The 12,627-nt window shown below is 51.5% G+C and overlaps 1 protein-coding gene and 1 long non-coding RNA gene across 3 annotated transcripts; one reads left to right on the plus strand and one right to left on the minus strand.

Moving 5' to 3' along the window:
- Nucleotides 1-5,896: 5,896 nt before the first annotated feature.
- On the minus strand, nucleotides 5,897-8,923 carry ACTA1 (actin alpha 1, skeletal muscle). 2 transcript variants are annotated; one of them, XM_044386078.3, is made up of 7 exons: nucleotides 8,708-8,923; nucleotides 7,669-7,809; nucleotides 7,238-7,562; nucleotides 6,967-7,128; nucleotides 6,679-6,870; nucleotides 6,381-6,562; nucleotides 5,897-6,298 (listed from the first exon to the last, which is right to left on the minus strand). In XM_044386078.3, the coding sequence occupies exons 2-7, from the start codon at nucleotides 7,795-7,797 to the stop codon at nucleotides 6,155-6,157; spliced, it is 1,134 nt and encodes a 377-aa protein (XP_044242013.1). In that variant the 5' UTR covers nucleotides 7,798-7,809; nucleotides 8,708-8,923; the 3' UTR covers nucleotides 5,897-6,154. The 2 variants fall into 2 exon arrangements, with proteins under 2 accessions (XP_044242013.1, XP_026360007.2); XM_026504222.4 differs by having other exon boundaries at nucleotides 8,690-8,923.
- A 184-nt stretch (nucleotides 8,924-9,107) lies between these two features.
- On the plus strand, nucleotides 9,108-10,265 carry LOC123001318 (uncharacterized). Its single transcript, XR_006410081.3, has 3 exons — nucleotides 9,108-9,347; nucleotides 9,899-10,044; nucleotides 10,116-10,265. It is a non-coding gene; the product is annotated as an uncharacterized LOC123001318 (long non-coding RNA).
- Nucleotides 10,266-12,627: the final 2,362 nt, after the last annotated feature.

Below are 12,627 nucleotides of genomic sequence, written 5' to 3' on the forward strand. Positions count from 1 at the left end.
AACAATTACAATATCTTGAGGAGGTTAAAGCCATGGCTGATATATAACAAATGATAATATCTGGGGGTTTAAAAAGATAGAATGGGGGCACCTGGGTGGCTCACTCACCTGGATGTCCAACTCTTGATTTTGGCTCAGGTCACAATCTCAGGGTCATGAGATTGAGCCCCACGGCAGGCTCCCCATTGGTTAAATCGTAGATTTAACCCAAATACGTCAGTGATTGCACCAAATGTACATGGTCCAAGTGTTTCAATTAAAAGACAGAATTATCTAGCTGTAAATTTTTATTTACAGCTATTTAATCATATTTAATTAAGATTTAATTACAGATATTTAATCATATGCTGTTTACAAGAAATACATATAAAATATAAGGACATACAAAGGTTGAAAATAAAAGAATAGAGTCAAGAGTTCCAGGTCCAAGTCTTCGCTCTACCACTTTTCCTAATTTATAAACTTGGGCAAGTCATTCAGTCTTGAAGCCTCACTTATCATTTATGAAAGTAGCATAATAGTCTCTATTTTAACTACCTTATGAGCTAAAATCAGTTCATGTATGTGAAAGTGCTTCCTATAGCATAGACACAATATTAACATAAGAGACGCATGACCTATTAAAATGAATTGTTAATGTTAATACAAATGAATTGTTATAGGGCTTCTTAGGTACTATAGTGGGTCAAATTGCCGCCCCCCTGTTTGGGGCTGAAATGTTGAAATCCTAACACCCAGTGCCTCTGAATGAGACTGTATTCAGGGGTAGTGTCTTTAACGAGGTAATTAAATTGAAATGAAGTCATTAGGGTGAGCACTAAATCCAGCATGACCGATGTTCCATAAGGAGAAAATCTGGACCCAGACATGGGAAGGGGGAAGATTTAGACCCAGGGAGAAGATGGCCATCTATAAGCCGAGGAGAGAGGCCCCAAAAGACACCAATCCCACCACAACTGTGATCTTGAACTTGTAGCCTCCAGAACTGTGAAAAAGTTAACTCCTGTTGTTTTAAGCCACCTACTTTGTGGTAATTTGTTACAACAACCACAGGATCCTAAGATAGGTGCCATGAAGGAAAGAACTGAAGATGTGGTAGGATAAGGATCGAAGGGTGTTGGGGTTGCCCCTTGGCCCAGGACATAGAGAATCTGCCATTCCTGAGGTCAGCTCTAGCAACCAGCAACTCTGCACAGTGACGGGCAGTGACGAAAAGGCAATCCTGATGCTACTGACCCACATGAGAACCACCGGCATCATCCTTTCACCTTCCACAATCTGTCTTTGACTCACTCACATATCGCTCTCAGAAACTGTTCATTATCAGGAGAAGCCATTAAGAAACGGATAAGAGGGGCAGGGTCAATCAGAGGGCTCGGGGCTCCTTCACCCAGTGACAGGTCCTCCAGCTTCCCGTGTGACAGGACCACCCTTGGTGAAGCCCAACATGTTCCTCATTCACATCTGACTAACCTCCAGCTGCCTTTGCCTCCCTAAACCACCTTCGAAGGTACAGCCCATGACGGCTTGGGAGCTGGCTCTGGCTGTGGGTGACAAGGAGGCAGGTGGCCCAGAATCCCGTGGTTCCTACTGTGCTGCCTACCCAGACAGAGCGCCACCAAAGCCAGACTTTCTCCGCTTTTTTCTGACAGCTGCACTTGAGACAGATCATCGGCTTATGGTAATTACTCAAAAGAACTATGATGTATCAACGGTGCTGAAATGGATGTCTTCCAAAGGACAGTACAGGACAGAAAGGAAATGAAAGTGACAGAAATGAGACAAAGAGGAGAACGAAGCAGTCAGGTAGGTAAGCTGACCACACAAATGCCCACACGGCAGTGCGGGTCTGTGGCACGAGCCCATTTCCGCCTCCAGTCCTCAGGGCTGAGGCACTGCCCAGTAAGAGGCAGTGCTACTCTGTGTCCCCAACACCAGAGGCAGGGCAGACCCTCTTGAGCACAATGAAGGATGTGTTTCCCCATAAGAACCCATATTTGGAACCCATCCAGCCTTGTCAGAAAACAATGGGAGAGAAGCCAGCCTCAGAGTGGCAAGTGGCTGAACAGGCTACAAAGCAGCCACTGTGTCCACAACATTTGACGGTCACAGTGCAGAGTGGGCCCTGCCTCCGGGAGCTCCGACACGCTTTGTGGTAATCAGAGTCAAGGGATAAGTGCCCAGCGATATTAGGGATCATGACACCAAACTCTCAAGGTTGGGACCATTTCTTACCCTCTGTACGCCCTGTAAATGGTAGAGGGGCAACAAAATATTTCATTAACCTTTTGTGGGTTCTGCCACATCTGGAATAATAGGTCAGGGGACAGATGCAGCTGGGAGGGACCCTGATAGTCCATGGTCCAATTCGAACTTCCACAGGTTTTAATGATAGAGCTTAGGGTTGACTGTGGTACTGGATCGTTTCATTTCTCCCACTCAACGTTAATCCTTCTTTTTAATCCTGACACATCTCTCTTCTCATATTCTTCACTATTCCTTCTTTCTTCAACTGAACGCTAGTAATATAGATGTAATGAAAACAAATTGGTAGCAACTTCACAAGCTTTTGTGAGAAGGAAATAAGAGCGCTGATAAGTCCCACTGCCAAGTCTAAGGAAACACACCATAAGCAATGGGTGGGGGGAATTTTTTGTTTTCAGTTCTCTCACAGCTCCAAAAATTGATTCTCTGAGACTGCTGTTCAGTTGGGGAATCAGAAGTAATATTAGTCGCTCCACTGCCACCATACAGGGACTTTGTGGTTCCTATTACTACAAACACTCTTAGAGCTGCTGGACTCAGTTATTTCTCCCCTCATGCAGCACAAACATTTGTATATGCTCTAGATACACATTTTCAAAAGACTCATTCTTTACTATACCACACCCAACATCCTCTTCCAGGGCAAATACAGGTAATACAATTTACCAAATACCTATACTCATAACTAATAGGAAAGCAGGAAAGATGACAGAACACTAATAAAATGTGTGATGTTTTGTTGTTGTTGTTGTTTTTAGAGAAGTGTCAGTAAGGAAAATAATTTTTAGATTTGGCACATTTCCAGTGAAACCACAGCATTAATAATACTTGCACATTATTTTCAGTAGAAGAGCAGTGTCAAAGGTAGTGCACAGGGAAAGGCTACCAGATTATATTGAAAACTTCTGTGAGCTCCAAATGACCATGAGTCATGTAGTGATTAGGATCACAGGAGAAATGCGTCATTATCTCCTCACATACCTTACTGAAATTTTAATTAAGTGATTTTCGGTTTTGGTTAAAAAACGCTTACCATGGCCATTAGCTAACTCGTGTAACTCTGACATTTTTCCAGGCTGCTGGCTACGTGAATTATTCAGTCTGTGTGTATGTGGGTTTGGTTTGCTCAGATAGCCTACGTATACGTCATTATCAATAAAACCTAGATTTCTCTGAGAGACTAGAACCCAGCCCATTTTTAACTTTTATCCACCCTTCATTGGGCAATAACACATGGCATCATAGACTTGCTTTATTAAAATTTTAAATTCTATACTGAATTACTGATTTTCTTGATATCTGGGTTTGGCAGTGTTCCCACCATAGAGGCCTCAAGGAGTTCAGAAACTTTTCAATAGGCCATAGAAGGAGAGAATGAATAAACATGTGGCTATGTGGCCTATAACATTGCATATCGTTAATTCTACTTATAAACTTATTTTCAAAAAATTTATTACCTTCTTTGAGTCAGAATCTATTTTATTTAAGTACCACTGTCCTTGCTAATCTTGACTAGAAAACATTAAGCTGTTTTTTTTTTTTTTAAACATTTTATTTCTTTATTTGACAGAGACAGCCAGCGAGAGAGGGAACACAAGCAGGGGGAGTGGGAGAGGAAGAACCAGGCTTCCAGCGGAAGAGCCTGACATGGGGCTCGATCCCAGAACTCTGGGATCACGCCCTGAGCCGAAGGCAGACGCTTAACGACTGCGCCACCCAGGCGCCCCCATTAAGCTGTTTTTTAAACAAGTAGGTACTATGATCTCCCATAGAAATTTGCCTCTGTTAGTATGTTTTGTGACTTTAGAACATGGCCAGTGGTGGGAAGGCGGGGGTGGTGTTCCTCCTCCCTTATTTACCCTTCTTCTTCCAGTGCCAGTCTCAGCTCCACTCCCTGCAGACACTCCCTTGCTGGGCTGCCCTGGGTGTCCGTGCATGCCCAGCAGGCGCTGTCCTTCCCCACCCTGCTCCCACCTCTGTGCAATGCTCCTCCCCAGCCCCACCCTGGAAGAGGTACATTTTTATACCACCATCACCTTGGCATGAAGCTAAGGACTTCCCGGTCTGGAAGAGAAGTGATTGTCTCCACTTACAAATGAAAACTGGTTCATTAGGGGCGCCTGGGTGGCTCAGCGGTTAAGCGTCTGCCTCCGACTCAGGGCGTGATCCCGGAGTTCTGGGATCGAGCCCCACATCAGGCTCCTCCGCTATGAGCCTGCTTCTTTCTCTCCCACTCCCCCTGCTTGTGTTCCCTCTCTCACTGGCTGTCTCTATCTCTGTCAAATAAATAAATGAAATCTTAAAAAAAAAAAGAAAAGAAAACTGGTTCATTAAATGCAGAACACAACCCCTCCAGTTAGATCTCAAGATTCAGTAGAAAAAATGTTGAAAATCATTAGCCATCAGGGAAATTCAAATCAAAATCACATTGAGATACCACCTTACGCCAGTTAGAATGGCAAAAATTGACAAGGCAAGAAACAACAATTATTGGAGAGGATGTGGAGAAAGGGGATCCCTCCTACATTGTTGGTGGGAATACAAGTTGGTACAGCCACTTTGGAGATCAGTGTGGAGGTCCCTTAAAAAGTTAAAAATTGAGCTACCCTCTGATCCAGCCATTGCACTACTGGGTATTTACCCCAAAGTTACAGACGTAGTGAAGAGAAGGGCCATATGCACCCCAATGTTCATAGCAGCATTGTCCACAATAGCTAAATTGTGGAAGGAGCCGAGATGCCCTTCAACAGATGACTGGATTAAGAAGTTGTGGTCCATATATCCAATGGAATATTACTCAGCCATCAGAAAGAACGATTACCCAACATTTGCAGCAACATGGACGGGACTGGAGGAGATTATGCTAAGTGAAATAAGTCAAGCAGAGAAAGACAATTATCATATGGTTTCACTCATTTATGGAACATAAGAAATAGGAAGATTGGTAGGAGAAGGAAGGGAAGAATGAAAGGGGGGTAAACAGAAGGGGGAATGAAGCATGAGAGACTATGGACTCTGGGAAACAAACTGAGGGCTTCAGAGGGGAGGGAGGTGGAGGAATGGGATAGACTGATGATGGGTATTAAGGAGGGCACGTATTGCATGGAGCACTGGGTGTTATACGCAAGTAATGAAACATGGAACTTTACATCAAAAACTAGGGATGTACTGTATGGTGACTAACATAATATAATAAAAAAATATTATTAAAAAAAGCGGGGGGGGGATACTGATTTCCTTAAGGGAGTGCCGGACCCGCGGTAGAGGGAGAGGCTCTCGGGCTCCAGCACCGTGGACAGCGCCCGATGCCTGCGGCTGACCAGAGCCACCCGCCCCGCGGCCACCCTAGAGCCTGCTGCTCACTGCAGCGCCCTGCAGAGGGAGGGGTTCCTCACCACACACCGGAGGGCCAGGTCGGGCCCTTGACCGGCCTGCCAGTGTTTGGGAATGGATCTGATCCAGAGGGGGAAACCGTGAGCGTGGGAAGACTTAACTAATGGTGTGGCAAGGAGAGCACTCATTCCGAGTACTGTGGAAAGTGACACAAGAAGATGGGGCCCCCCTTCCTCTCCTGTCACCCCACCCCCACCCCCGCCACTTCCCACCCCCGGCAAATAAACACAACAAACACTTTATGCAACAGACAGAATGGCTGAGTTTAATGCTTCAAGTTTTCCATTTCCTTCCACAGGGCTTTGTTTTAAAAATAACAAAATGAGGTAAATAAGTTAATGTATGTACACGTTATAAACATTGCGTCTGGTTGCGGCGGCAGCAACTCAAGTTGTTAGAGACAAAGTTGCTGCGCGGTGACTCGAGGTCAGCCACCTGCAACCTGAGCAGATGTGTCGTCCTGAGGAGAATTCGAGCGCTGTTGGTGGAATGGGGTCTAGAAGCATTTGCGGTGGACGATGGAGGGGCCGGCCTCGTCGTACTCCTGCTTGGTGATCCACATCTGCTGGAAGGTGGACAGCGAGGCCAGGATGGAGCCGCCGATCCACACCGAGTACTTGCGCTCAGGTGGGGCGATGATCTGTAAGACAGTGAGCGCGTCAGGAGGGCGAAGCCCGCACCCCGGAGCCCACGCGCGGGCAGGGGCGCGGGCCGCCGCCCACCTTAATCTTCATGGTGCTGGGGGCCAGCGCCGTGATCTCCTTTTGCATGCGGTCAGCGATACCCGGGTACATGGTGGTGCCCCCCGACATGACGTTGTTGGCGTACAGGTCCTTCCTGATGTCGATGTCGCACTTCATGATGCTGTTGTAGGTGGTCTCATGGATGCCCGCCGACTCCATGCCTGGGGGCCGCAGGGAGGAGCGTGAGCCGGCGGGGGGCGACCCGGGGGACGGGCGGGGACGCGCGGGGACGGGCGCTGTCCCAGGGCTCCCGGGGAGGCCGGCGAGCGGGACTCACCGATGAAGGAGGGCTGGAAGAGCGTCTCCGGGCAGCGGAAGCGCTCGTTACCGATGGTGATGACCTGACCATCAGGCAGCTCGTAGCTCTTCTCCAGGGAGGAGGAGGAGGCGGCCGTGGCCATCTCGTTCTCGAAGTCCAGGGCCACGTAGCACAGCTTCTCTTTGATGTCGCGCACGATCTCGCGCTCAGCTGTGGGGGGGCAGGGGCAGGAGAAGAGCGCTCAGTGTAGGGCCCCGGGGCCCGCGCGCCACCCAGCACGCCCGGGGTGCCCGGAGCGCCGCGCACCTGTGGTCACGAAGGAGTAGCCACGCTCAGTAAGGATCTTCATCAGGTAGTCGGTGAGGTCGCGGCCGGCCAGGTCCAGGCGCATGATGGCGTGCGGCAGGGCGTAGCCCTCATAGATGGGCACGTTGTGGGTGACGCCGTCGCCAGAATCGAGCACGATGCCTGCGCGTGGGGCAGGGCGGGGGACACGGCGGGGAGTGAGCGGGCGCCAGTCGGCCGGCGCCGGCGGCAAGCGGGAGCGGGGGGTGGGGCCGGGGCCGCGCGCACTCACCGGTGGTACGGCCGGAGGCGTAGAGGGACAGCACGGCCTGGATGGCCACGTACATGGCGGGCACGTTGAAGGTCTCAAACATGATCTGGGTCATCTTCTCGCGGTTGGCCTTGGGGTTGAGGGGGGCCTCGGTGAGCAGGGTGGGGTGCTCCTCGGGGGCCACGCGGAGCTCGTTGTAGAAGGTGTGGTGCCAGATCTTCTCCATGTCGTCCCAGTTGGTGATGATGCCATGCTCGATGGGGTACTTCAGGGTCAGGATACCTCTCTTGCTCTGAGCCTCGTCGCCCACGTAGGAATCTTTCTGGCCCATACCCACCATGACGCCCTGCGGAGCGGAGACACCACGCCCACGTTACCGCGGCTCAGAGTGACACGGGGCCTGGCTCCACGGGGACCCCGGCCCGGAGCCCTCCGCCGGGCGGCAGCCTGACCTGGTGGCGAGGGCGGCCCACGATGGAAGGGAACACGGCCCTAGGGGCGTCGTCGCCGGCGAAGCCGGCTTTCACCAGGCCGGAGCCATTGTCGCACACGAGGGCGGTGGTCTCGTCTTCGTCACACATGGTGTCTGATTTCTGCAAAGGACAGGAAGGCCGTGGAGACACACGGCGCGTCAGCACAGGAGGTCCCGCTGGCCCGAGAGCCCTCCCTTCCTGGGGACCGACGGACACCCCCAGCCCGGATCCGCGCTCAACCGGCAAGGGAGCAGCCGAAGGGACCCGTCCCGAGCCTCGCTCCCCAGGCTCAGGGCTGCGCTGCGACGGGGAGAGGGGCACAGGGTCGTCGCGACCACAAGGAGAATTTCTCCACCCCGGGAACCCCAGCACAGGGTCCGCCGAGACTTCTCTGCCTTCGCTGCAGACTCCCCGCGGCAGGAGCCAGGCGCTGGCGCCCACTCTCTCTGCGCCTAGGCGGCCTCACCTAGGAGGTGAGGACCGGCGATACCTGCTCGCTGGGCACGCATACGGGTGCAAGGACCTGCCCGTGGGAGGGGCTTTGGTGCTCCATACAGGGAGGAGTGGCCCATTCCCGACCCTCCTGACATTCCAGGCTCAGAACAGAGGCACCTTTTCGCCTGATGGCCAACCCAGAGAATTGTGGCCCCTGCTACTCTTCGGCTCTGTCCTTCGTTGGGAGGTTATTGCCCTTGGGACGACGAAAGCAAAACTTTTAATCTACCTGGCACACACTAAACGCCAGGTAGCGGAGCCCAAAGGGGCTGGGGATAAGTTTGGAGATTTCCAAAAACTGATTGTGTCCTGACTCCTCTATAAAGCGCATGTGGCTCTGAGGACCCAGACTCAGGGGGCAGAAAGTAGGCCTTGGAGCTGATCAAATGAGTTGGTTGGGTTCTACCCCTGAGTTCTCCAGGCTCCCCTCGGTGGTACCCTGTCACCTTGTCCCCCTGTCCTATTGTTCTCCTGTCCCCGGTCCCCTCCCCCACTCCCGCCCTACCTGGGCGGGTGGCTACACCTGCTGCTCTCCGGCTCGGGCCCCGGTCGCCGCGGGAGGGAAGCGAGGCTTCTCTCGGCGCTGTCCGCTGCGGTGGCCGCTGGTCCTCGCGCTCAGGTTTTATATAGCCCGCGGGCGTCCCCCCCGCGCCGCCCCGCAGGAATGTCGCTCCCCTTCTCGAGCCATATTTGGGTGTTGGGCACTAGAGCCCCCTCCCCCAGCCGGCTCGCGGCCTGGGCCCCGGCCCGGGTCCCCTGCGCTGACCAAAGAAGGAGCGGCCTGGCCCGAGCCCAGGTAACGCGGGCCGGGCCGTATATGGAGAGTCTCCCCGGCTGGTCGGCCCCTCCCGACCCGGCCCAGTTGCCCGCCGGAGGGGATGGGGTGGGGCGAGGGTCACCGCGCGCGCCAGTGGGTGCGAGTGTGCGCCTGCGCTCCCGGAGCTGCACCTGTCTGAAAGGCCTCTCCACCCGGTCCGCTCTGCTCGCACTGGGCGCTCGGAAGGGTGCCTCCCACATTTCAACCCTTCTTTGGGTTTACTCGGATCCCCAAAACCCCACGCGCGGCTACAGGGAGGAGGGAACCGTGTCCCAGTGGTGGGACAAGACGGGGGAGCAGTCACACGGTGTCCCAGGAAGCGGAGGAAGGAGACCGTCCCCCGCCAGTGAGCTTCATTTCTCCCTCTCCACCCCTGAACTACCCAATTCACAGGGCTGACCCAAGTCGGCCCCCGCCCCCACCGCGGAGAGGGCCACCGGCGGCGGGAGGGCGCGCAGCTGTCGCGGGCCAGACAACTGGCGGCGGGACGAGAGGCCGGAGAGGCGGGGAGGAGGAGGAGGAGGAGGCGCAGGGCTCCCGGGGACAGCCCGGGTCGGCGGCTCTGGCAGCGCCAGGCGCAAAGCCAGGGCACCCGGACTGTTCGCCTGTGACGCGCAGCGCACCCGGACGTTCATGAAGGGAGTGAATTTGGGGGGGTGTTCTCTTTCTCCCGGACTGACCTGGTGGGGTCGTTAGTGGGGCTAAGAGTGTCCCTGTCCTGGGACTGAAAGGCAAGGGTCACCACCCACGACCCAGTGGTGGAATGGGTGAAGCGCCCTTACTAAATGAAACCTTGCCCGACCTTCCTCCCTGTAGAGAGGACAAGGACATCGCACTCTAGGATGGGTAACAATTTTTCCTTCTGCAAAGGCTGAACGAACTCATCTTTATATTTAGAGGGTGATGCCTCGCCAAGGCCAGGCCGCTTCCAGTCCACCTTGGAGAGTCACCATCCCAGGGGCTGCTGAAGCCGTTCTATTTATACCACTGATACATGGGGATATGCCTTTCAAATTTTCTAGAAGGATTTGGATCTACTTATGGTAAGGTGGAGTGAGGGTCAGAGGAGGTTATCCAGTTGGTGCCGGTCTCACATTTTCTCTTTTTTTGGCAGGGGCTGGGGGAGCACGCGCAGTCCTAAGCCCGCCGTAGAAGGCACAAGGAGACACGGTTTTCTGTGATGAACTCAGTGACATGCTTTGAGGGGGTACATCAGTGACGTGGTACAAATAAAATGGAATCATTCATTTTTCTGATGTGCTTAAGTGTTCCCAAAATAGTTGCAATTCACATTTGGTAGTGGAACTGGACAGCTGGGACAGGTGTGGAATCTCTGGAGGAGGGGCATAGACGCACATGAAACCCTGCTGCGTAGCCCACATCATGGTGGCTCTTCCTAAAACCATCAGCCAATTAAAGAGCAGTTTGGTTTAGTACGGGGCTTACGTAGTGAGTGTGAAGGGTCAGCTAAAAGCTACTGTGGTCTTGCATTTAACTTTTTCAATTATTTTAGAGAATGAGTGACTAAACTACATTTCATTTTTAATACCTCATGTCCTGCTGTCAGTGGGTAGTGAAGAGACTAGAAAAAAAATCAACTGGCAAATGCACTATAGGTACAATATAAAGGGAAAAGCGTAAATTTTGGCCAGAAAGTAGGAAGAACACCCAAGAATTTGATATTTTAAAGGGGAACGGGGTTGTCAATATTTTCCAAAACTCCTGTTCAGTGCAGTCCCTCTCTTCTATAGCAAGCTTTTCTAAGCCCAGAGTCTGAGCTTCAAACACACAAGAAAAACCTCAGGAGGAAAGAGACTGGCTAGTACCGCAAACCTTGGGCGGGGGGACGGGACGCTGAGAACCCGGGCCAGACAGCTGCTTTCTGCCCACGGTTGGGGCTGTTTAAATAGTCTCTGACAGGTCACTATGGGGCCACCCAGTCCATTCTGGTCTTGTTGAATTCTCATTGGCCTAGGGAACAGACCTAACGGGCGAGTGGAAAAACTGTCTCCATACATGTACACTTTTGGGGAACACACCAGTGCCCGGCTCTTGCCTGATAAGCGGGTGACTGCCTGCATACCCTTTTGAGAACTATCACGAAGTAAAGCTCGGCCATGTAGGGTATGCTCGAGAGACAGTGTCTGCTTCTAAGTTTTCAGGTGCAGCGTAGCTGCTGCAACTCTGACACCTTGTGCCGCTACTCGGCTGTGGGTTCACAGCTTCCTCCTCCGCAGCCCTATACCCTGAGCTCCTCACAAGCCTGTATGCCCCACTCTCGCCGGGTCTAAGCCTTCTATCGTTTCCTATCAATTCAAATATGAATTCAGGGGCACCTTCGGCTCAGGTCATGGTCTTGGGGACCTGGGATCGAGCCCCGTGTCAGGCTCCCTGCTCGGCAGGGAGTCTGCTCCTTCCCCCTGCTTCTTCTCTCTCAAAAAAAAATCACAAATATGAATTCATAAAACACTTTTTATGCTTTCATATTGTTAAAAGCATGTAGGCTTTTAACTATTCGGAGGTAAATAAGATAGGTACTAGTCATTCAGTTTTAAGAATCAGAACAGCAAGGCTCAATGAGCTAGACCACACTCCCAGGTCTCACAGCTGGGGCTTGGGTGACTCTCTCTCCCACCAGTAGTCAGGGCAGGGTGGGAACTGCTTTCTACCTTCCTTTAATCCTCCCCAACACTTGGTTTGGTCCTGGAAACATAACAGATCCTTAAGGGACCTTTTCCAACGAGGGGACAAAGACATCCTGCAATGGAGTCATGGCTTCTGCCTTGGCCATCTCTATGGGCCTAATCATTCCACTGGAGCCGTCAGCCCTCTGGCCCCCACCCTACTACCTCCTCATGTCCAGCATAATAAGTGGGTTAAAAGCTTGCACTTTGCAGTGAAGTATTTCTGGGTGTGTCCTCCTCCCCTTCTGACTGGCTATGTGACCTTGGATAGCTCACTTCAAGAAAGACTCCATATTCTCAACTGAGGACACTACCTACTCCTTAACACTGACGTGAAGATTAAAAGTAGGTAAGTGCCTGGGACATAAACACTCAATAAATAGCACAGTATCTTTCTTCCGAGTGTTCGGAGGAGGTGAGGGGGTGAGACGGTAGAAGAGGAGAGCAAAGGACATTTGAAATTATTAGACTGTTTGCTAAACATGTCAACATCATCACAAACTGAACAGGAAGTCATGTAATTTTATAGGAATTTGGAGTGCACACAGATTTTTGTACAAAAATTTATTCTAGTATTATCTAAAATGGCAAAAATAAATTAAAAAACCCAACCCAAACCCAAATCAAAACGATTAATTCAAGTGTTCAGATCGTCAAGGAGGCAGAGAACAATTAAATAAAGCATGGCACAGCCACACGGTCATTAAAAAATTGTATCTTGAAGAATCGTGAAGACATGCATTTTTGAAGGGGGTGGAGTGTTTCTTGAGGGTGTGAAAAAAATCTTAAGTTAGATATTACAATGATTTGTGGCCTCCAGAAGCAAAGCACATAAACAAAATATACAGAATAGCCGCAGTATTACACTTTCGGGGGGGATGGGGTGGAATGATTAGGGCAAAACTGTGTCGAGTTCTCAGGAATGACAATGGGAAAAAAACT

This window comes from Ursus arctos, unplaced genomic scaffold (assembly GCF_023065955.2).
Source record: "Ursus arctos isolate Adak ecotype North America unplaced genomic scaffold, UrsArc2.0 scaffold_7, whole genome shotgun sequence".
Taxonomy (NCBI): domain Eukaryota; kingdom Metazoa; phylum Chordata; class Mammalia; order Carnivora; family Ursidae; genus Ursus; species Ursus arctos.